At 38.1% G+C, this 26,097-nt stretch overlaps 1 protein-coding gene across 1 annotated transcript; it reads right to left on the bottom strand.

The window, feature by feature from the left end:
- Positions 1-209: 209 nt before the first annotated feature.
- IL17A (interleukin 17A) lies at positions 210-3,011 on the bottom strand. Its single transcript, XM_037056582.1, has 3 exons — positions 2,976-3,011; positions 1,536-1,741; positions 210-448 (listed from the first exon to the last, which is right to left on the bottom strand). Exons 1-3 carry the CDS (start codon positions 3,009-3,011, stop codon positions 211-213), a joined length of 480 nt encoding a protein of 159 aa, XP_036912477.1. The 3' UTR covers position 210.
- Positions 3,012-26,097: the final 23,086 nt, after the last annotated feature.

The following is a 26,097-nucleotide window of genomic DNA, read 5'->3' as shown; positions in this document are numbered from 1 at the left end:
GAAGCAAAGTGGTATTCAGTCTAAACCTTCCTCCACATTGTGGAAAGGGAAAGGTGATTCAGATTCGATTTCTGAACCAAAGTGTTATCTCTGAAACTCCAGGTGAGTGAACTCATTTAAGAACCCTAGTGAGTTTGGTCAGAAATTGGGCTGGGTCTACTCCCCAGAGAGCCTAACTGATTTGGGGAGCTGGGGTCAGAGCAGAAACGCTTAAGCCAGGTGGTGGACGATGGGGGTGACACAGGTGCAGCCCACTTTGACCAGCATCTTCTCCAGCCTGAAGGAGTGGGGGCAGTGCCGAGGGTCCCTGCGCAAGACCAGGATCTCTTGCTTGATGGGGACGGAGTTCAGGTGGTAGTTGATCGTCCCGTCAGGGTTGACACAGTGCAAGTCATGGCACACTGCCTCCCAGATCACAGAGGGGTATCTCTCATCGTCCTCATTGCGGCTACAGGGGGAGACAAAGCCAGGAAGAGAGTGAATTCCTGATAAGGCAGGAAGGAAATCACACAGCAATCATGAAGGTAGACAAAGTTACAGGGCGACAGATTATAGGCATTGCAAATTCTCTGAGGACCGTTCGTCTGAAAAACAAGTAGTTTCAGGAAAACTTGGCTTGTTAAGCACACGAAATGTCATAGAAAAAAAGACAATGATCAGTTTTTCCCAATTTCTCTGAAGAATGAACAAAATAAGATAGACTGAGGCTGCAGAAGGGACCTAAGTTTGACACAGAGGTTCCTTTTTTAGGGTACATTTGATAGATGGATAAATAAATACCAAGGGAATAATCTAGGAATATGGTCGTTGTTAATGTGAGTTAATGAAGTCTGTCTTTGAAACATGGAATGTATCGAAATTTTATCTGACAACACATTCCTGGAAGAGAGCCCAGAGCTGATGTGTATGGCCGGAAACAAAAGTTTAGGCTCCTCAATAACCCTCTCTTCCTTCTCTCTTCCAGCTGAGTGAATGCTTTGCTTTGAGTTTGGATTTAACTCTTCTTAGTAACGGGAAGAGGAGAAGAAACAACAGTCAAGTGAATATGTAGGTGCCACATAATTAGGCCTCATTTGCATGAAATCATGTTATCAAAATACACTTATTATTTAATTCCTTATGGGGTCCAAGTACTAGATTTATTAAGGACACAGAAAATATAGGTCTGCTGGGAATCAAAACTAACTGAAAAAAGGGTAGAGATACCCACCATGATAGTTCTCCCTCCACTGGGATTCAAACGACAGGCTTGGGTAGCGTAAACATAAGAATGATGATCACCATTAATCCAAGTGGGGTTTCTGTGTCAGTGACCATGAGATCTAACAGGATAGGTATTGGGGGTGGGGATGTCCTGTGCTCTATCAAATAAGTTCATAGAACAAAAGTTTGAGAATCATTGTTTTGCACAATGGCCTTTCCAGGTTTGACTGGTGATTCTGAGTGAGTAAAATTTTCCTCAAGGTGATTTAACTGGCAGTCTGATGCATACAAAATAGAAGAATAGACAGATTTTATCTGGGGCTTTTACGTACCGGAGACTCCAAGGTGAGGTGGATCGGTTGTAATAATCTGAGGAGGGCCTTCTGGAATTCGTATCCTGGTTAAGGATGTTGAGGTTGACCCTCACACTCTGAGGGAAGTTCTTGTCCTCAGTGTTTGGGCATACTGGATTTCGTGGCATTGCTATGCTTGCCTTCAGGATAGCCACCAGAGTCAGCAGCTGCAGCAGTGACTGGAACTGAATGGGAAGGGAGAGGTAGGAGATTGGATTAGCAGGTGGTTTTTGTTAGCAAATTGTGATAATGATTGCATTGCTAATCACAGAGAACATACTGTGTTCTAGGACAACTTATTCTAAATTTTAAGATCAGTTAATAAAAACCTGGTTAGGTGACCAAAATAATGCTAAGACCATGGAGTTTTACCAGTCTCAAATGTTTATCTTTTGATTTAGGAAAGGCACCTTACTCATTGGCTGGCAGTAATTTTAGTAAAAATGACAAGTTATTGCCCTGTCAGTATATGCATCACTGCCAGGTCATTGGGATAATATTGATCTTGACTTTCTAGGAGGAAATGGCTTCCTGCACCATTGTTCTCTACCTTAGCATCCTGTGAAACCCTATTTGAAAGCAAATGTGCGCTTAAGAAAGGGCCATGGAGAATCCAAGTGGTAGCAGTATTTGTGCTAGAAATGCTGTTGGTGCCACTGGCAAATATTTCAACCCCAAACTGGATCCCCCTTCTGTTTTCTAGGTATATTTTACAGTTTTCTTAACTTACATACATTGATTCTATAATTAAATTACATTTCAAAAATTTATAAAATATAAAAACCTTTCATTCTAAATCACAGTTATACTGCATCTGATGAGAATAACTGGGTTTGACATACCAAGCCTATGGTATAATAATAGGATAATGGAAAAAAAGCCATTACCATAATTTATTAATTCTTCAAGGACAATGACCCATCTTATCATGGATTAAAGAAAAATGCTGTGGGAGAATTATATTAAATCACTTTTACTCAGAAAAGTAGATTTTCAGCAAACATTCTTTCTTAGTGCACAGCATTATGTGATTCTTTTGTGTGGTTTAGACCCAGTATAAGCTCTCTTTCCGTTTTAATCTCATCTCTCAAACTGATGTGTATCAGTTCTTGAAAATGCCACACAATAAATATCTACAAAAGCTTTCATTTCGTATTCTACATGATCACAATTCTTAGATCTCCATAGTTGGAATCCAGAATTTCATGCCCACAATCCAGAAGTATTATCTGGTCCAAATCAACAAGAACAACACACATTATAGTACAGGACTCACCATGGAGGGAGTTCTCTCAGGAGCCATTGCAGGTTCTCTAGATTCACTGGAGATGGATGAGCTTGTGTCAGCTGTGAGATGGACAAAGGGTTATGCTATCTTCGCTCTTTTTATAGGACTTTGTGCCTTCTGTGGTCACTTACGTTGGCGTATCGGAGTAGGTTTAGGGGTGACACCATTTTGGTTAAAAGTTCCATCCCTAAATGAGGTCAGAGAAAAACCTCCCCTTCACAGAGAGTAATGCCTGTTTGATTTCATGAAGGAAACTGGGAAGGACAGACATTTATGTTTCTAAATACTCTATCCTCTCGTCATTCTTCAAAGATTACTTGCCGGAAGCTGAGCAAGATGCTCTACTTATAAGCTGGTATCATTTATTTACGGTCATGTATGAAGCTGCCATAAGAGCTCTGCTTTATTTTAATGGCTCATGGGATAATAAAAGTTTGACATAACATTTAAGTCTTCAGGTGCCATGCACCCTGATTTCCCATTTAATAATTCTTTTCTTCATTATCCTCCCTAACCAGGTATTGTGGAGGTCATTACAAAAACTACTCAAAGTCTCACCATATAAACAAACAAAAAAGAATAAATGATTTAAGGATGACAGGATATATTATTTTATTTTATTGACACCTGCTTTGTTGAATGTTTGTTCTGCTAAGGAACAATAACTGGGTTAAAGAGATGTGCATTTACTGTTAAAGGTATATCTAATGAAGACACTTGTTAACTCATGCGATTCTTCAGGAGGAATGAGATGCAGTTGGCAGGAGGAGATGTAGAGAGATGAGAGAAGGAGTTGGAAATGTAGATAGAGACTGGAGAACAGTGGTAGAAGTAGAGGAAGAGAGGGCGATGAGGAGTAGAGAATGATAAGCACAAGAAGGGAGAGGAGGAACGAGGGAGGATAAGAAGGAAAGAGAGAAGGATATGGTTTCTCCTTCCTTTTCTGTTCACTCTCTGAGATGAACTTTGATTTCAGGTCCTTGAGAAAAGCTTCTCTTCAGAAACAACGAAGACCAGCATAAGGATGGTCGAGGTGAGCACTGAGTGGATACAGATGTGGTTGGCTACGTGATACCCTCCCTCGCCCTTTTCACCCAGGGAGGTGAACATGACTTCAGGTCCTCTTGGCTGGTATATCTATATTACTGAGGAGGTTGGTATCTCATATAATTCAGGCAGGCTCACCAGCAGTTCTAACTCAACAATTGAAGTTTATAAGAAGTTTGCTGACTCTTGGGCTTGATTGTCCTGAGAGGTATTCTTTCTTGCCCTGATCTATCTGTATCTCAGAGCACTGACCCTTCAAGTTGATTTCTCAGACTCCCTGGTCAGCAGTCTTTCAGCTGTGTTTAGCCAGAGGGATATTTAGCCACAGGCAGGAGAGTGAGAGTGGAAAGAAGGAAGGGGAGGGGGAGAACAGGGTCTCCTCACTTTTTTCTGGTGCACTGTTTGCTCCTTTTGTGTTTCTACCCTTGGAATGGTAGTAGTCTCTTGCTGATGCCAATCTCGATCACCATGGTAACAGGTTCCTTGCATGAATTACTGTATGGCAAATGTCTGAAGTGACTCCTGTTTTACTGGCTAGATAGATCCTAATGGATCAGTGAGGAAGGCCATGAGCAACCTAATCTCAGGGGGGATGGAGGATGATCTTCATGGTAAAACAGATTCAGATAGAAGAGAAAGTAAAGTGCAACCCTTCATGATTTCCATAGTTCTTGTGTTGACATCACCATCTATCCTTTAAGAGATAATAGTCACCATGAGCTCTCATGTCCTTTTTCTACATATGAGCAAGCAACTGTCTCAGAAGTTGCTGTGCCTCTCTTATCTGTTACCTAATCCTAGACCTACTGCCACTCCTATAGCTCATACTCTCATCTACTTGCACTGTTTTAATAGCCACTTTTGCTTTTCTCACTTGCTGCCTTCTACCCACCTTCAACATTCCTGCAAAAATAATTCTCAAATCATGGCTTTGACTGTGCCTTTTCTTGTCCCATTAGTTTGTGTAAAGAACAAAACCCAAACCCATTACCATTGGAACCGGTATTTGTGTCACTCTTTGAGATCTGCTACCTTTCTAGCTTCACCTCTTAGTATGATTCATGACTTGGATCTGTGGGTCCTGACTGTCCTCCTTCTAATCCCCATACAATTTTTGTTAAGGTACTGTCTCTGAAATGCTCTTCCCCATCCTTAGTTTAGCAAAATGCTACTCGTTCTTCCAGATCCTATTTAAATGTGTTTTTATGTCTGTAAGTCTCTCCTGGTTATTTTAGTTTAAATGAATGGTTCCCATGACATGTAGCTTATCCCTACCACCCTAGTAAATTTTGCTTCATTTTGTATTGTGTTTTACTTGGCTGGACAAAGTATATTTAAGATATATATCTATTTCCACTTTTAGATTTTACTGTGATCCTTCAAAGCCAGTGTGTTATTTATCTTTGTAACTCCCATGGTGCCTAATGTCAAGCTTTATACAACAAGGGTTTTTACAGATTGCTTTTGTGTTGCTGATTTCTCTTTGATATACAGATGCTCCTGCATATTTCTAGTGTATTGCATGCCATTTGTTTACCTATCTTTTGCTAGACTGTGAGCTACCTGGAGACAGGTAGCCATCTTATTAGTCTTTGTGTCACCTAACATAGTGTCTAATAAATAGTAAATGCTCAATATTTGTACTGATTGACAGTCTGAGTAATGTTATTTGAGTAGTTCAGAGTCTTAAATATTGTTTTTGGGACCCAATTGCATTCTGATGACTATAATGAGTTGTGTAATGTCTTGACTCTCCATCCTGGTACTTTTGAAAATAGTGTGACAAAGTTCCGGCCTATTTTGGACCACCTGCAGTGGAAAAAAGGGTTCCTTGCTTGTTCTTTCTGGCAAGAATGAGGTGGAGGAGAAAGTGCTGCCAGTTTTTTGGTTGATGGTCAAGGAGGAAAAGCTGACTCTAGCTGATCTGCCTGTGCTTGCCTGATGTGTCAGTGAAATCCAGCCTATGTGCTAGTCTTTGAAATATAAACTCTTGCTCTAAAATGAGAACAGGGAAACAAGGCGGGTTTTCAGAAAAGTATAAAAAGGATAAGATTGAAGTGGTGGTTGAAGTTGGCTGTGATCAGCCTTGAGTAGGACTAGATTCTCAGATGTACACTTGAGCTGGAAACCTGTGCCTCTTAAAAGAACAGTCAGAAGCACAAAGAGGGTGTGGAGAGTGGGGTGGGCCTCTTCCTCTGGATCTGTCTACAGAGGCACCTGGCTCAGGTTAGGATCCCAGTTGGTTGAGAAAGAAGAAATGTTGGACTAAGAATTAGCGTGTCGAGAACACTGGATAAGAGGGCATTTTTGTTTTCCTTGTAGACCTGCCATTAACTACTTATGAGCTTGGGTGCTTCCTGTATTTGAGGCTCAGTTTCCTTTTTTATAAAGTGAGATTTTGAGTTTTGGCACTTCCAGTCAAGATAGTTAAGGAGGTAGAGACTGCACTTAACCTTCTCCCATGATCACTTCAAAAGTACAATTAAATTCTCAAACAATCAACTTGGAGAACCATATGAAGACTAGATGAACAGAAGTTCTATCACTAAGGATATAAAGAAGAAGCCACATGGAGACTGGTAGGAGGTGTAGAGATGCTAATTGTGCTAGCTCTGCATCCACATATGGCCCTTGAGAATCGGGAAGGATATCTCAGATGCTGAGAACCCACCTGAGGAGTGAGGGGATGCAGTCCACATCAGGCTCCACACAGTAGAGCACTAGTACTGGGAATTCTCAAAACATCTGGCTGTAAAAATCAGCAGGGATCCCTTCAGTCTGGGTAAGATGAAAGGCTGCTGGAAACCAAAAGGTCCACTTAAAGGATCTGTGCACAGACTCACTAGCTCACAGGCACGTACCCTGAGCTACGGTGAAGGAACGTAAGCTGAGGGAGGAGGGTTGCCAGAGACACCCAGGGAGAAAATGAGTTGTGTAGCTTCAGGGCAAGGGCTGAAGAAACAGCTGTCACAATGTAACAAATAAAGCGTTCAAAACACTGGTTATAAGGATGCTCAAGGGGTTTAGGAAAAAAATAGATGAACTCAGTGAGAACTTCAACAAAGAGATAGTAAGCATTAAAAGGGACATAGAAATCATCAAAAAGAGCCAGTCTGAAATAAAGTATACAGTAACTGAAGTGGAGAATATACTAGAAGGAATCAGTGACAAATTAGATGAAACAGAGATTAAACCAGTGGTTTGGAAAGAAAGGTAGCAAAAACCATTCAATCAGAACAGCATAAAGAAAAGAGAATTTTAAAAAATGAGAATAGTTTAAGGGACCTCTGGGATAACATCAAGCATAACAACATTTGCATCATAAGGTACCAGAAGGAGAATAGAGAGCAGAGAGCAAGGGACTGAGACACTATTTGCACAAATAATGACTGAAAACTTCTTTAACCTGGTGAAGGAAAAGGATATACAAGTCCAAAATGTGTGGAGGGTCCCAGACAAGTTGAACCCCAAAGAGGCCCACACCAAGACACATCATAAGTAACATGGCAAAGGTTGAAATGAAAGAAAGAATATAAAAGCAGCAAGAAAAAGATTGTTATTTACCTATGAGGGAGCTCCCACAATACTGTCAGCTGAATTTTCAACAGAAAAATTTCAGGTGAGAAGTGATTAACACAAAATACTCAAAGTAATGCAAAGCAAGGACCTACAACCAAGACTATCTAGCAAAGCTATCATTCAAAACTGAAAAGCTTCCCAGACAAGAAAGTACTGAAGTAGTTCATCAACACTAAACCAGTATTATGGAAATGTTAAAGGACTTTTTAAAGAAGAAGAACAAAAGGATCATAAATGTGTATCATAAATGGCAATAACTATGTACCTATCTTCAATCAGTTTAAATGTAAATAGATTAAATGTTCCAATGAAATGAAATAGGATAGCTGAAGGGTTAAGAAAACATGAGCCACATATATACTGTACGGATAATCCTAAAACTTGTATGAAACCACAAAACACCCTGAACAGCCACAATAATCTTGAGAAGGAAGATGAAGTTGGAGGTATTATGCTACCTAACATCAAACTATTCCAAGGCCATGGTAATCAATACAGCATGGCACTGACATAGAAACAGACACATAGATCAATGGAGCACAATAGAGAGCCCAGAAATAAACCCGCACCTATACGGCCATTTAATAAATGACAAATGAGGTAACAGTACACAATGGGGTAAAGACAGTCTATTCAATAAATGCTTTTTGGAAAATTGGACAGATGCATGCATGTAAAAAAAGTGAAATTAGGCTACTTTCTTACTCTATATACAAGAATAAACTCAAAATGAATTAAAGACTTAAAAGTATGGTGAAACCATAGAATTCTTACAAGAAAGCATAGTCAGTAAAGTCTCTGATATTTTTCTTTGTAAGATTTTTTTCTTATATATCTCCTTGGGCAAGGGAAACGAAAGAAAAAAATAAACAAATGGGACTACATTAAACTAAACAGTTTTTGCATAGCAAAGGAAACAATTGACAAAATGAAAAGACAACCTACTGACTGGGAGAAGACATTCGCCAATGATATATCTGATAAGGGATTCATATCCAAGATTTATAAAGAAGTTAATACAACTCAAAACCAAAAACAACCCAATTAAAAAATGGGTAGAGAACCTGTTTAGACACTTCTCCAAAGACGACATATAGATGGCCAATACACATATGAAAATATGCTCAATATCACTAATCAGTGAATTAGAGAAGTGAAAATTAAAATCATAATGAGATATTACCTCTCATCTGTCAGAATGGCCATGATCAATGAATCTACAAACAACAAGTGTTGAAGACGTGGAGAAAAGAAAACTCTTGTGCACTGGTGATAGGCTTGCAAATCATTGCAGCCACTGAAGAAAACAGTATAGATGTTTCTCAAAAAAATTAAAAGTAGAACTACCTTATGAGCCAGCAATTTCACTGTGGGTATATATCTAAAGAAATACAAAACACTAATTTGAAAAGATTTATGCACACCTATGTTCATTACAGTGTTATTTATAATAGCTAAGATATGGAAACAACCCAAGTGCTCATCAACAGATGACTGTGTAAAGAAGATGTGGTATATTTATATAATATTACTCAGCCATTAAAAAAAATTAAGTCTTACCATTTGCTACAACATGGATGACCTAGAGGGTATTATGCTAAATGATTAAGTTAGACAGAGAAAGACAAATAGCATATGATTTCACTTATATGTGTAATCAAAAGAACAAAATAAACAACAGAGAAACATTCACATAGATAAAAACTGAGCATTGCTATATAGGATGGGGATAGGGTATGAATGAACAAGGTGAAGGGTAAGAGGTACAAGTGGGCAGTTACAAAATAGTCATGGGGAAGCAAAATACAGCAAAGGGAAAATAGTCAATAATAGTGTAATAACTATGTATCTTTCTAGATGGGTATTGCACTTACCAGGGGGATCACTTTGTAAATTATATAATGGTCTAACCACTATGCTGTGTATCTGAAACGAATATCAAACAATATTAAATGTCAACTATAATTAAAAAATAAAATTAAAAAATGAGTTTTTGCATCAGATAATCTTTGTACTTACGAAACTTTTAGAGAAAGAACATATAGGCAAAGTAAATTAGGGGTGATTATTTTGCTTAGTGATTTTCTCCAGGCTTATCAATTTTGCTTCTTTGAAGACTTTGGAAATAGATATTCACAAGCAATTGGTAACCACAATGTGGAAGGTGGCTGCTGGGTTTGGAGGGAAGAGGCCGAGCAGTGGAGAAGGGGAAACAGTCCTAGGAGGCAAACGTGTGTTTCAAGGGATGATACTTGTAAAATGTTTGTGGGCCTTTTGATATTAGAAAAATGATTTTCAAGGCTCCTCAGCATTACTAGTTCACCAAACATTATTCCTTCCTGCTTACAACAGAGAATAATACAAGAGGCAAATGAAAAATTTCTTCCTTTTGTACTGAGAAGAAAATATTGTGGAGTCTTCTGTTTCAATGTAGAGGAAAATAAGATTGCTGTTAAAAAATAAAATATATAAATAACCTAATTAAACTTTTTTCTTACTTAGGTAGTAGGGTTACCATTTAGATACTATTATATTTTTATTTCTATTCTATACACTTTTTAAAAATAAAAAAATAATAATGGTCTCAGTATAGGAAAAGGCACTGTGTTATCATTACAGGTTAATTTAAAGCCACTGGGTAATTGAAAGAAGTAGGTGCCACTTTATTTAATTCTGTGCACATCACTAGTGAGATTCATTTACCTTCGATATAACATAAGCGGTGGTGGGGGATGGATAGCAGAGAATTCTCTTGGAGCTGACATTTTGAAAATAGGCCAGCATGCAATAAGCAATGCCAGATAAAAAGGAGATCTATTAAGAGGGAGGAATGTTTGCAATAGAGAGTCATCTAGGAGCCTTGGGGAGCTGATGATGTCAGCATTTCACCGAGATTCAGATTTAGGTCCCGTTTATCAAGATCTAGATCACCTACCTTCAACTACAAAGCATTAATGGCTTTATGTGCCGGAGGCTCGGCTCTTAGGCCGCAGCTGTTGCCTTGTGAGAACAGAGATGTTGAAGATCCTCTAGAAACGCCTCCTTCGTGTAACTAATTTTCTTTTTTCTACTATAGGTGTTTTGTGCTGCCTTCACCTAATCCAGACTCAATTATTTTTATCTGATAGAATCAAATCACAAAACTGCTTGCACTTCTTTCAAAAACCATACCTAACCCAGATGGTCAAAAGAATACTGAACGGCTATCACATCATGTAATGTGTTAGATTGAAAGGCATTGTGTCCCTGGTGACTTCCAATTAGTACATAACGTCTTTGTCATTCGGGTAAATGAGGCTTGCTCTTACACACCTTTCCCAGGCCCAGAGCCCTGAGAAAGTGCCTGGAAGTGGTGTAAGATACCATGCAAATAGGAAGACACATCATATCATGTCATCTTTCCTAAAACAACTGCGATCCATCACTGTTTCCCCACTCCCTGCATTCAGACCCACCACCAAACACATCATGTGAGCATGTCAGTCTCTCCTTTGAGTAATAACTACTAACCTCATGGAAACCAAGCCTCTCCCTTGGCTGGGTTTCTCACTAGCCTTTTACTGAAACACTGATTTAAAGTGGGTCAGAAAACTTTCCATTTTTTTTCAAACAAATATGCTTAGAGTTCTATACCTGTTCATGGCAGACACATGCAAATCTGCTTTACCGGTGGCCTTCCCTTTGGTAATTCTGACTTCATCTGATACCCTGAGAAATAAGGTCAGCAGATGACTGAAGTTTCAAGTCTGAACGGATGTCACTGAAAAGTAAGGTCTAAAATTAAACAAGCAAAGCAAACCACACTCTGAGGTGGAGCTATCAAGTTGTCAGCTTTATCTTCTTTTCAGCAATTTTGAAGTTAATAAAACCTAGAGACAACCACAGAGCGTAAGGAAAAGGAAAGGTAATAGCATGTGAGCTGGGAACAAATTGCTAACTGGTTTTCCTCCTTCAGACGAGGCAGAGGATGCTGTGGCGAGGTGCCTGCTCCGGAAACTGGAAATAGAGTAAAAGTGATGCATAATGATGCTCTTTTCCTTTATTCTAAAATAAAGATTTTATCTGAAATTGGAGATGATTTATAACAAAAAAATAGATATAGAGATATGAATCCGGCCTAGGGAACACAGAGGCAAAAGTTAAGATCCGGAAAAAGAAAACCCAAAGTCACTGTTCATAAGGACTAATATCATTACTCTAGTTGAGGCCTTCATTTGTCTCTGAGCTTCCTGAAAGCCAAAGAAAAAAGGTAGATATGCTCAGTTGCATAGTTCTCATTATCAGAAAGGAAGAAGCTAGCTAATTCCTTAGAGACGACAGAGTGTTTCCTATCATTGCATTTTGAAGTAACGACTTAAAAAGGGCTCCTCTTTACTATATTGATTAGGGACAAATTTTTGGTACCAGACATCTCTATAATCAGATCTCAACTCCACTTTAGCTGCTGTGTGCCCTTGGGAAAATTTTATTGCTGATGTCTCAGTTTCCATGTCTACAAAATGGAGAGCATAGAACATGACTCATAGATATGCATCATTGTGAGGAGTAAATTAAGTTCTACGTGTGACTTGGCGTGTACTATGTGCTCGGTGAATATTGAGGAAGTATTAACTTCCATGGAAATGTCAGGATATGAGAATCTGTCAGAGTTTGTCAAACTGAGAAGAGGTCTTGGATCTGATAGATACTAGTTATCTGTTCATTTTGTGCCTACTGGTAGTGAGGAAGTTAGGAGACTGCTTCAGGCTCCCACATGGCCTGGACAAAATAGCCATTCATTCAACAGAAGTTTCTTGAGCACCTGCTATGTGCCAGGCACTGTGCTAAACTCTGAGGATGTGGCATGGCACAAGCATATAAGGCCCTGCTTTCAAGGAGCTGACATTCAGTGTAATCCGTGCTCTTTATTTCCATTCTGTGTTTACCAAACTGCTGATAACAAACTAGATTTCTCAGACATTTAGATAACCTGTAAACCAGTGACCTAGATAGTAGATGGATATTCTGATTAGTAGAAAGAATAGTCCCAAATTGTTAATTATTATAAGGATAGCTACAAATTATTAATTCATCCTTCTGGTTTATTTATTGTTGCACTGACAATAAATGAATTTTAAAGTTTACTGTATACCATATTGAACTTGACTCAGAACTGCCACTCTGAATACGTGCAGGGATGTGTTTGGTAAATCTCTTTCTCTGCCTATCTATATACACACAGGCACGCGCACACACACAATCACAGATTTTCTTCTTACCATGAAAATCATACAGGCTGCTCATTTGTTACACAAAATAATGGGGTGGGGAGCAGGGAGAAAAGCAAAAGAAAGAAAGCAAAATCAATTTATAATACCCATTCTTAGAAATAAGCTTTTGGATTATACTGTGCTGTTTTTTTTACAGAATTATACTGCTGTTATTTTACAAAATTATTCTTGGTTTTAAAATGCATTAAAAAAACTATAAGTATTTTATTTTATTAAATTGGGCCACATCAAAATACTGTTTTGTAACCTCTTGCGTTACCTTACAACATATTCTAAACATTTTGCCTCTCTAAACCTTTTTTAAATTTGTGTGCCTGCTTCTGCCCCGCCCTGTATGTTTGAAACAGATTAGCTACTTAACATTTTGACAAATAAATGAACAGCAGGCCATTTAAGCAATTGCCTATTAAATATTTTGAATGCTTCCAAGTTTTTAATATCTCTGTGACTTCTCTTTGTCATGTCCCCATAACAGCACCAGTGCCTAATACCTGGGTACTCAGTAGAATTATTAAAGAGTTCTACATTGGCAAAGTGACTGAATTTGGCTGAAGAGTGGACATGTCAAGACATAAAAACAAAGAAAGAGAAAGACTGGCAGGGTTATACATGCTGGGTTGCATAAGTAGAGGGACCTTTGTGAATTCGTAACACTGGGAAGTTATAACTGTTTGTAGTGATGGCTTGACCCAGAAGAAAGCAACTCCAACTCAAGCACTTAAAAAAAAAATACAAAAAAATTTAGTAACAAGGCCCAACAGTGTGGGTTAGGAGAAAAGAGATTGTTGTGTGGCTATAGTACTATGGAAACTTTATTTGTAATGGATCATATTTAATATTTTAATTTTATAGTAGGTAAATTATTAAACAAAAAGTTTTATAAAGGTTGTTCAGGCATCTCTAAGTTACAATTTTCAGGTTTTTACTTTCCCATGGTGCATAAGAGTAAATATTTTAGTTCAAAATACTTCCCTACCAATTTTTGCATGCTAAGAGTAAGTAGAAATTGTGTTGATATCAATAGCCTTATTAAGAAAAATACACTATCTTGTCCACAAGATCATAAGTTATGTACTGTAATCTATTCACAGATGCATGACAAGTCAAATATAATAAAAATAATGCTTAAGATAAGTTGATAGAAATCTATGAAGCTTTGTAATAATTCTAGGTAATGTTATTACAAAAGCAGTAGACATTAAAGACATCAATGGAAATATTTACAACATAAAGACTGTGAAGGTATAAAACCAGTGGTCTGACATATGGTAGATGTCAAGGTGAATGATAGAAATTTTTTAACATCATAAAGAAAGACATGTTTTGTATTTATCCTGTATTTTATTTAATCTCTATGATAATCATATAGGATACTATTATCAAAATTTACAGGTTTCAGTAACTTATGCAAGGTCATCTAGTTGGCTGGTGATTGGGAGTCTGAAGATTGATGACAGATATATGTGATTTTCTGTTTTTTTCACTGTGTGAAACCAAAAACATTGATACTGAAAACATTTTTTTATTGTTGTTCAAGTACAGTTTTCTGCCTTTTTCTCCCACCCCTCCCCACAACCCCATCCCTCCCCCCCTCCTTCCCCTGTTTCTACTCCCCACCCCCTCGTAATTGTCCATGTGTCCTTTATAATTACTCTTGTAAACCCTTCACACTTTTCCCCCATTACTCCCTCACCTCTCCTCTCTGGTCACTGTCAGCCTGTTCTCAATTCCAATGTCTTTGGTTATATTTTGCTTGCTTGTTTCATTGATTAGGTGAAATCATATGGTATTTGTCTTTCACTGCCTGGCTTATTTCACTTAGCACAATGCTCTCCAGTTCCATCCATGCTGTTGCAAAGGGTAGAAGCTCTTTCTTTCTTTCTGCTTGTGTAGGATTCCATCGTGTAAATGTGCCATAGTTTTTGATCCAGTCATTTGCTGATGGGCACTTAGGTTGCTTCCAGCACTTGGCTATTGTAAATTATGCTGCTATGAACATTAGGGTGCATAGGATCTTTTGGATTGGTGTTTCAGGGTTCTTAGGATATAATCCTAGCAATGGAATTGCTGGGTCAAAAGGCAGTTCTATTTTGAGTTTTTTGAGAAAATTCCATACTGTTTTCCTTAGTGGCTGTACCAGTCTGCAATCCCACCAACGGTGCACTAGGGTTCCCTTTTCTCCACAACCTCTCCAACATTTGTTGTTTGTTGCTTTGTTTATGATGGCCATTCTCAGCAGTGTGATGTGATATCTCATTGTGGTTTTAATCTGCCATCTCTCTAATGGCTAGTGATCCTGAACATCTTTCATATGTCTCTTGACCCTCTGTATGTTCTTCATGGAGAGGTGTCTGTTCAAGTCCTTTGCCCATTTTTTAATTGGGTTGCTTGTCTTCTTAAATTGGAGTCATGTGAGTTCTTTGTATATTTTGGAGATCAAACCCTTCTCTGAGGTATCATTGGCAAATATGTTTTCCCATACAGTTGGTTCTCTTTTTATTTTAATACTGTTTTTTTTAGCTGTGTAGAAGCTTTTTATTTTTATGACATCCTATTTGTTTATTTTTCCTTTATATCCCTTGCTCTATGGGACATACCAATGAAAATATTGCTGCATGAAATATCTGAGATTTTCCTGCCTATGTTGTCCTCTAGGACTTTTATTGTGTCACAACTTATATTTAAATCTTATCCACCTTGAATTTATTTTTGTATATGGTGTAACTTGGTGCTCAAATTTTATTTTTTTGCATGTAGCTGTCCAACTCTCCCAACACCATTTGTTGAAGTGGCTATTTTTACTCTACTTTATGCTGCTGCCCCCTTGTCAAATATTAATTGACCATAGAGACTTGAGTTTATTTCTGGGCTTTCTATTCTGTTCCATTGGTCTATGTGTCTGTTCTTATGCCAGTACCAGGCTGTTTTGATTACAGTGGCCTTGTAATATAGTTTAGTATCAGGTATTGTGATCCCTCCTACTTTGTTCTTCTTCCTCAAAATTGCTGCAGCTATTCGGGGTTGTTTATGGTTCCATATAAATTTTTGAAGAGTTAGTTCTATATCTGTGAAATATGCCACTGGTAATTTAATAGGTATTACACTGAATTTATAAACTGCTTTGGGTAGTATGGACATTTTGATAATGTTAATTCTTCCAATCCATGATCACAGGATATGTTTCCATTTGTTTGTGTCTTCCTTAATTTCTTTCTTCAGTATTGTGTAGTTTTCTGAGTATAGATCTTTTACCTGTTTGGTTAGGTTTATTCCTAGGTATTTAATTTTTCTTGTTGCTATGTCAAATGGGATTTTTTCCCTGATTTCTGTTTCTGATATTTCATTGTTGGTGTACAAAAATGCCTTTGATTTCTGAATATTGACTTTGTATTCCACTGTGTTGCCAAATTCATTGATTATTTTGGAGGAGTCTATAAGATTTTCTATGTACTGATATTGAAACCATTTTAAAAACTTATTTTGCAACTGACTTTCTAACTTTCTGAAGCTGACTTTCTGATATTATTGAAGTTTTAAAATTTGAAGTCTTAAAAATTATCAAATTATTCTTTTTTTCATCTATTTGAAGGTATCACCTCTCTCATTTATTGTTTTCTTGTCCATTATCTCTGTTTTATTGACAACCCTTCCTTGTCTAGCGCTATGACTGTGTCTAGACTAAGATATACCCAGCACATTGTTATTCTGTGATTCTCCTGGAAATGAGATTTCCATGAAAATAAACAAGGATTGAGCAGAGAGAGGTGTCAATATTTCTGTGCTTCACTGAGAACCCAGGCAAAAGGATTAGTGCTCTGCTTAATTTCCTGCCTGGATTACAAGATCAATAACCTATTTTTCTTTTTTCTTTTCTAAAAAAAGGGGGGTGAGGAGGTTGGGGGCAGTAAACTTTAACCATGGGAACTGTCTAGGGGAATATTATATGATGGCTGTGAATCAGGTTGGTTGATTGGTTTTCTGTTTGACCTGAAAAACTAGGACATTAAAATCATAATGCATTTTAGGTATGGAGAAAAACTTTACGTAAGTCAGAGTTTTAATAATTAGACCAGCGTTGAATTAAACCTCGTGAATAGAATGCTCAGTATGAGATGATAGTAGTTGAAAAGCAATTAATTTTGAAAACCCTCTGATGTACATAACATTTAAAAATATTTGGTAAGAATTTAATTATGTGTGTATGTCATCATTTATTTATTTGTTTAGTCTCCTATTATGGATTTAAAATTTATTTCAAATTACTCACTATTAATTAATACTATTGATTCTACTAGATATTTCATCAAATATTCTATTAGATATTCTATTAAATATTAAATAGAATATTATTAAATAGAATATTAAATAAAATATTATTCTATTAAATATTCTATTAGATATTTTGTCAAATATATATTATTATGATAGAATATATAAGGGCTTTTTATTATTGTCTATGTCTTACTAAGAAATTTTGAAGATTATATAGTTTCTTTCTTTGTAATAGAAACTCATTTGAGCTAGCATAAGCAAGAAATGTGGACTTGAGATCATAAACATAGAAAGATAGTTCAAGGAAATCAAGGGTAGGTGTGAATACAGGAATTCAGGAATATTGGAATGAGAGCTGAACAAGAAATAGGCGCGAGCAGTTACTTCGTCAATTTCTCAAACTCCCTCGCCCTTGAAATACATCATAGCTTTCTCCGTGGATTCCGTTTCTGTGTGCTTCTGACTCTCCCATGTTTACATATTCCCAGGTCCACTGATAAGTATTTTTAAGTTCCAAGCCACAGATTCAGGAAAGCCTGATTGGCTTAACTTGAGTCACACAGCTAATCTGGGTTGAGGAGGGATTGTGTGGTACAAATAGGACTGCTGGAGATTAGCCTTATGGTTAAGTTAGCACTGTTCTCAGAGAACAGGAGTGTGGGTTGGGAAGACGTTCTGAATGCTCTGTGAACTCTACGTAAATTTCTTCCTGCTACAGAGAAAAGACATATGTAGGTGGCAAAGTAATTTCTTTCCTCCACACTGTCAAATCTTGACAAGGATGCCTGTAGCTCTTCGAGCTTTATTAGTTTTACTCAACCTGGGTATTATGTCTTTTTGTCAAAGACATATTTTAAATATGTATATAATTTATATATGTATGTTGTATATATTTATTATATAATTTATATGTGTAATGTGTATATATATGTATCTATATATTTATATACAAATGTTTTTGTCTCTCTTCACTGGAGTTAAACTTATTAAGTTGCAGTTCTTAGCCTTTGCAAAGCATATATATGGTAGACATTTTATACATGCTTATTTATTATCTTTTCAAGATGGTTTCCCTGTCTGAAAAGGCTAGATACAGACCTACTATTTGCCACTTAAAAATAGTTATATGTTTTTTTTTAAGATTTTATTTATTTATCTTTAGAGGGGAAAGGAAGCAGAGAGGGAGAGAAACATCAATGTATGGTTGCCTTTTGTGCGTCCCCTGCTGGGAACTGGCCTGCAGGGAACTGGCCTGCAACCCAGGCGTGTGCCCTGACTGGGAATTGAACTGCGATCCTTTGTTTTGCAGGCCCGCACTCAATCCACTGAGCTACACCAGCCAGGGCAAAAATAGTTGTATGTTTTATCTAAGTTTATATGGATCCTGCTGAACCTATGTAGTTTTGGAACTTTTTTGGATAACATCTGCTGTGTAAAGTGTGAAAATCAAACATGGTGAGCTTAACACCTGAAAGTGGGAGACCGGGAGCTGGGGTCCTACGTGGCCTAAACACAGCATCTGCTAGACATGCTGAGTAAACAGACGTCAAGGAAGTGGTTGACAGACCATTTGACCGAAGTGAGAAATTTACTCATCTGCCTTTATGCTTGTTGCCAGAGGAGACACCTCAGCAGGGTGCACAGTGTGTGTACAGGAAAGCTGTAGAGATGCTTTTGTTTGGGAGCCTGGATCTCAGCAAAAATATATTACCCATTAGCTGTCCTAATTCATCAAACATCATCCATCCATCCATCCAGTAAACATTTATTGAACAATTACTATATAAAAAGTAGCAAAAGTTACAGTTTTAGGACCACTGGATGAGACAAATTTCAGAGTTGACAAATTAATAAGATAGATTTGAGTTAGCTATATTTGGATTCACTTTATTACTTGCTAGCTATGTGACCTTAGTTAAGTTATTTACTGTTCTCTCAGGCTCCATTTCCTTATCTTTAAAAGAGCAATTATAATAAAGTTATAATATAGGGTACTTATGTCATAAAGTTATCATAAGAATGGGAATTTTTTGCATGCAGACATAAATATCGTGTATTTTTATTTTCAATCATCGCAATCGTATTCATCACCAACCACAGTGAGTTGTTACAAGATCTCAGAATGTTATGCCATCTGTAACACATAGAAAGGAGATGTCTGAAAGGAAGATGAGCCTCGGTCTAAGGAGATGGCCTCACATGGGTGCGACATAGCAAGACATCTGGAGAAAGACAAGTCCAGTTGTTAGAACATTTTCTAGTTGTTGCTGAATTTCTTATTTATGTACTGTTATATCCATATAGGCTACTTTTTCACTTTTCATCGGTAGGTTTGGACAGCATGTAGAGATGGCTTTAGACTGATAGACCTACTGAATAAAAAAATAAAAAAATCCAGAGAGCTTGTCCAATCCATAGATGTTCTTAAAAACTTGCCTAAGTGTCTATGCTTTAAACGTACTGGGAGAAAGAGGTGTTGTAACTGTCTTAGCAATTCATCTTTATTTCTAACCAAACTTTACCCATTTGTAAATTCAGTTCATTTTGTTCGTTTTCTTTTAGCAGTATCTTTCTAATTAATACGTTCCAAATCTTTTTAACTGTTTTTGACTTTCCATTGCCTTTCTCTTGTTCCCTGCCACCTCCCTTCTGAGTCATAGCACCAAGTGCAGTTTGCCACCCAGTGAGTCCTATCGATTCTCTGGTGTTCTTCTGCTAGGAAGTGTGGGTTCTTCTCACCCTTGTTCTGGTCCCTATCTCCTCAAGTAGCCATCACCTCCTACTGTGGACTCCCCTACTTCCAGGCTCTCCTCCTCGAAGCCCAGTTGTTCACTAAAAACTGTACCTATCCTCCGTAGCCATCACTGTCCTCAAAGATTTTCCTAAGTGAAGTTATAGGACAGGTAAAACTTAGACCTGTTGGTTGTCCATCAGGACCCTCCACGTGCAGTGCTGCCCCTCTTTCCAGTCCCGTCCTTCGTAACTTCCAGCTCTGCCTCTGTCCAGCTAGCTCTTTTTCTTGCAAACATCATGATCCCATTGCAAGAAGTCTTTGCTCCTGCAAATGATTTCTACAGAAACTAGACAACTCCTCGCTTTTTGACTATTGTATGGCTACGTGGTTTGAAAACTATACAATTATAAAGGTTTAAACTTTTGCTAGCACTTTATTACAGGAGAGAAGACTTGGGAGAGTAAATGGAGGATGTAGGATTTGTGGATGTTAGTCAGCTCTGATTACACGTGACCTGGAAACCATATTCGCTCAGACCAGAACTTCAGAAAGATGGGAGGTTCTGAGGTAGGGATTATTGATTTGGGGTCTGTGGATTTTTAGAAAGATTATGGATGGAATTAAAAGGACCTGTGGATTTCTTAAAGTTACAAGTAAAAATTTGTGTGTATGTGCGTTTGTTTTCAGTGGGGAGAGTCCATGGGTTTCCTTCACAGAAACAGGACATTTAACAAGAAGAAGTTTTAGGTAGGGGTCTGACTGGCCGAAAGAAGGTAGGATAAAGGTGGAGTTGAGCCAGGCCACGATGAAAGTAGTCACACCACTGTGATGAACTTCTTGCTTTGATACCTTGGAGAAATTTGAGGAGAAGAAACCAAATGTCACTTAAGTTTGCACCAAGCACTAGCATTGGCTGGGAGAAATATGTACAAAGTCATGCTAGAAATCTCCAGAATGTCAAAGTGCTCAAGATACAGACCCAGATTGGAGGAGGGTTCTTCTCACGTAAGGAAATCAGAGATCAGGAACCATAGATTGGGCTGATTCAGAGCATTGATTTTGGGGGTAAGTGGAGTTGGAGGAGGCAGGGGCCACGTGGGATAATCTTGAAGGATTAAGAACTAGATTTTGGAAAGGATTGAGATACTTTTAAGAGTGTTATTCTGAATAATTTTCTTGTAGGAGGATCCTTGTGGGTGACAAGAATAGGAGCCTGTATGTACTTAGAACATTTTGTTGATTAAGAAACCTGTGACTAGAGTTTAGCTAAGTTTCTTAACTGTTATCTTGTATGTCCAATGTTGTTTTTTATTTTTTTTTGCTTTCATGTTTCACTCATTCTAATGTTTCTTTTTAGTTTTTGGTAAAGATGTTTTTTAAAAAAAATATTTTATTTACTTTTAGAGAGCGGGGAAGGGAAGGAGAAACATCAGTGTGTGGTTGCCTCCCATGTGTCCCCCACTGGGGACCTGGCCTGCAACCCAGGCATGTGCCCTGCCTGGGAATCGAACCGGCAACCCTTTGCTTCCACAGGCCCACGCTCAATCCCCTGAGCCACACCAGCCAGGGCTCAGTAAAGATGTTTTGAGGATGTAAATTTAATCTGTGGGGAAGGAAAGCAAACAAAGAGATAGGCTTTAGTGGGGAAGGTGAGAGGAACTGTCTGGACGAGAGGAACTGTGGTTGTGCAGTTTTCAGTGAGGAGAGCCCGCTTTCCGAAGCTGTGGCTGATGTATGCCATAGGGGTCCTTCATTTACATCACTCCCACCCCCCAAAATCCACAAACTGTCCTTTGATCATGTTCAGATCTATGAGGCTCTACCTCCCTACGAAGCCTCTGACTAATCTCTCAGTCTTTCTCTTAGGGTAGTGTTTTTTGTTTGTTTGTTTGTTTATTTGTTTTAACCAGGGGGGAGATCAGGAACTTTTGTAAAATAAACTTCCACCATACAGTCCAACTGAGGACACATATTGTGCGTACTAGTTATTAAAATAAATGATTTGATATATGTTTGCATGTGGTTTACTTTCCCCAGAAATACTTTATCCCAGGAATGTTCCTTTAGCACTGCTGGAGTCAGGCACACAGGTTCAACATGAACAACAGTGTGGTGATTGCCAGGAGTAGGGGTATGGGTGGAGGTGGCAAAGGGTATGGGGGAATAGATAAATGGTGATGGAAAATAAATATTTTTAAAAGTCTATGCTATCTAATATAAAGTGTACAACGTTGCTAAACCATGGTTCTTTGCTTTTAATTGATTAATTGCTAATAGATGGAAATGTGATACATTCACTACAGGCATTTAAAAATAATACTGAATACTAAGAAGAATTGAGATTGATAATATTTAAGGGTAGAAAAAGCATACTTAAAGCTGAATTCCCTATCTACTAAATATTACTAAAAAGTAAGGATTTTTTAAAAAAGAGAAACCAGAAATAGATGAATTTAAATGTAAGCAGAATTATTTGGTAAATTAGATTGCATATTAGAACTATAAGGTATATGAGGGGGGATGAAAAAACCTGGAATTATTTTCTGGAGGACAGGCCTCTTCTGTACAGGCTTCCCTTGCTAGGTGAGTGTCCTAGGAACCCATCTATATCAGTGCATCGCTGGCATTGTTGTGAGAGGCTGGATCAGGCTTCAGTAAAATTACTTTGAATACTCTTTCAGTGCTTTTGCCCATTTCATGATGGATGATTTATAAGCACACCTGCCTACACCAAGCTGAGTGTTCAGCAGTTTTTGACCCAAAATGGCACGACTCCCATGCTTCATCCTCCCCAATCATCCCGATCTCGCCTGAGTAACTTCTCTGTTTCCCTGGATGTAAGAAGTCCTCAAAAGTAAGTGTTTTGCCGTTGTAGAAGAGGTGGAAGAAAAAACGGCAGAAGCACTAAAAGGTGTCAAAACTGATGACTTCAAAAACTGTTCTGAGCAGTGGAAAAAGTCTCGATAGATGTATTGCATCAGATGGTGAGTACTTTGAAGGTGACCTAAGTTTAAACATGTAAGAGTAAATACACAATTTTTTATAAATAAATTATGAGTCCCTCCTTATAAGAGAAGCATGTCTAATAGATTTCAAGCAATCAAGTTTAAATAAAGGAAGAGACAGAAAGTATATATATACTTTCTTTTTCTTTTTTAAAAAAATATTTTATTTATTTATCTTTAAAGGGGAAGGAAAGGAGAGAAGGAGAGAAGGAGAGAAATATCAATGCATGGTTGCCTCTCGTGGGTCCCCCACTGGGAACTGGCCTGCAACCCAGGCATGTGCCCTGACTGGGAATCAAACCACAATCCTTCAGTTCGCAGGCCTGTGCTCAGTCCACTGAGCTACACCAGCCAGGGCTATATATTTTCTTTATTATGAGGTATTATGAAAATTATTACAAGAAGAAGAATTCATAGTTTGTATCTCCTAGCAGGAAGATCGACTTTTACTGAGTTAATAAATGAGTTAATATTATAATTTAAACTTCTAGATTAAGATATGTTAATTTTTGAATGTTAGTAAAATACATGAATTCAGTTAAGATTATTTTATGACCTATTTTCTAAGGAAATAAAGTTTCGAGTTTACTTACAGAAACTATGCAAATGAAAGAGATCGTAGTGCAGTAATGACAACCTGACAGAATGAGAATGGTAAAAGGGTCATAATTTCCCTGCAAAAAAGATTTTCCAACTGGAAGTAGAAATCTAACCATCCAATCCCTGCCAGAATAAAAAGATATATACTGATGAAAATTGGCAGATGCTTTAGAAGCTTTAAAGACTGGTTTCTCTTATTTAAAAAAGACTTATGAATATAAGAAAAACAGCATGTGATGGGAAAAATATATTGGATAATAAGAATCTAATGATTCTACATTTGTCTCCAACAAAATAGCAATGAAAAGGCAGTATGGAAAACACACCAGAATAAATGTTGGAAATATAAGAAGGAATGGAATTGTAACTGGAATTAAGTCTTCACTGTCAGAACAATAAAGATATTATTTATCTCTGACAGAAATTAAAATATTTCATGTTAATACAAATGGGAAGGAAAAAATGGTCAGAGAATACAGTTATTTTTTCAAAATTTTAATGATCTGTTATGAAAGTAGATATAATTGTGTGTTTTGTTCCTCATATGCCTTTTATGCAGGATTTTGCAGAGTACCAGCATATTAGCACAACCCGCACCCTGGATGGCTCTCGGGCATCGGAGCGAAGGATCATCAGGCCCCAGCGGCTGTGGGTCGCCTGCAGCACTCCTGTTCATCAGAATACATGCTTCCAGAACTACGCACAGAGTCTCCCGAGATGATGGGAATTCTCTTGAAAAGCCACACTCATCTTTGTTACTCTCACACAGCTGCCGACGAGTGGGACTCTGTTGTGGGCACGTTTGATGAGGTGCGTGGATCTTCGGTCTGATGCTGTAAGAAGGAGCCTGAAGTGGGGTGAGGATTGAGGAAAACCAATACAGTTAGTTTTTAATGAAATTCACTCCACATCTGGGTGTGTTAAGGATCACGGTCAAGATGGATAGACCTTGCGGGCAAGCGAAACCGGAAGCTTCAGATGGCTGAATGCTCAAACTGTGTTCAAAACAGGCCCTTGGTCCCTTTCTCTCACCAGGCAGTCACTGCTGTGCTTGAGATGCCGTGGTCAGAGGTAAACTTCTTTGCCTATAGACAAGCTTTGCCCATTCCTGGAACTAACGTGATGTTGAATTAAGCCCATAATAGTGTGGGTTACTTGCCAAGTCTTTCCTGATGCACCCAGGAAGCCGAGGGGAAGTCTGGGGGGAAGGGTGGGACGAAGAAGTGTGTGTAGAGGAGTGTTGAAAGAGCCCAGGAGATCTGTTTTCCTACTTCATCCTGTGCGCAGAGGCCTGCCTCTTGCGTTCCTAAACCCTGGGATTGCAAGCGTGACCAGGACTAGTGACCTGCAGCCATTCCTTCTTATTCAGCTCCGAGTGCGGTCTTGGGATTCTCCAGTCACACGCCCATTCTGTTGTTACTGGCTTGGAGGGACGTGACAGTAAGTAACACTTCTCTGCACATTTTGAAAGACTGGAACCTGTAGAAAAATATTCGTATGATACAATAAATTCACCTATCACCTCATCATCTCACAAAAGCATTACCATAAATACTCTTTTGGTGTTTTGGTGTATTTCCTTTTTTCTATGTGTATTGTCATATGTGGCTGAAATTAGCCTGTATATACAATTTCATATCTGACACCTTTAAAATTTAAAATTGTATGATACATATTTCCCTTATGGTTAAAAACCCTTGTAAATCTTTTTAATGGTTACATAAAATTTTTTTTTGTGGGTGTACCATAATTTGGTTAACATTTCCATATTATTGTGTACTTAGTCTAGTTCTAGGGTTCTGCTATGAAATACCGTGAACACCATCTCTGCACATAAATCTTTGTATCAACTTTGAACTATTTTCTTAGGATCCTAAAAGTGAAAGTTAGAGGGTATCAACATTTTCAGAAGTCACATTGGCATGTTACCTATTTTCAAATTAGTTTCTGAAAACCTGGGTTCCATTCACACTCCCACTAGCAGAGAAGGGGAGTCCAGCTTCTAGTATATGTGTTATTTAGTTTATTGAATAAAATGAATGACAATGATCTGTTTATTGAACCCTTACTGGCACTGTTATAATAAATAATCCAAATTAAGAAAACAACAATTGATATGAATAACAATACGTATCTTGCTAATTGATACATAGAGAATTGCTTTAGCTGTTACAACGTGCATTTCATTGAAAACCGGTACATTGTTCTCACGTTTACTAGCTGCTAGTTTTTGCTCCTTGGTGAATTGTCAGCTACTTTTCCGGGTCTGGAAATATATGGAAGGAGTTGTCTCTTTGCTGACAGGTGGGACTGTCCAGGGGAAGGCTAGCACTTGTACCTTGTATGTGGGAGCCTGGCTCAGGCCCCCCCAAAATCTTTCTTTATTAGTTGTGAATAAAAAGTCTCTAAAAAGGGCTTCACTACAAGTGGTTTTTCCAGAGAGCTAGCCAAAATCCCCTGGAATCTCCAGTGATGCTGGCAAACCCTTGGAAAACATTGTTTAGGTTTTTCAAGGGTGTTCTGATGGACCCACTAACTCCTTCCAACCACTCTCAGGAGTCGGTGCTATTATTGTCATCCCTATTTTGGGGGTGACAAAAATAAAGAATAGATGACTAAACAACATGCTCAGAATCACACTACCACAGTCTGCACACACAGTCTGATTTCTTCACCACTAAGCTATACCGGTTTACTATACAGGTTAGAAATACCACCTGCACAGGGCAGGTGGACCTACTCTGAC

This window comes from Sturnira hondurensis, unplaced genomic scaffold, assembly GCF_014824575.4.
Source record: "Sturnira hondurensis isolate 20B ecotype Veracruz unplaced genomic scaffold, ASM1482457v3 Scaffold0000880, whole genome shotgun sequence".
NCBI classification, from domain to species: domain Eukaryota; kingdom Metazoa; phylum Chordata; class Mammalia; order Chiroptera; family Phyllostomidae; genus Sturnira; species Sturnira hondurensis.
This window is presented reverse-complemented; position numbering and strand designations above follow the sequence as displayed.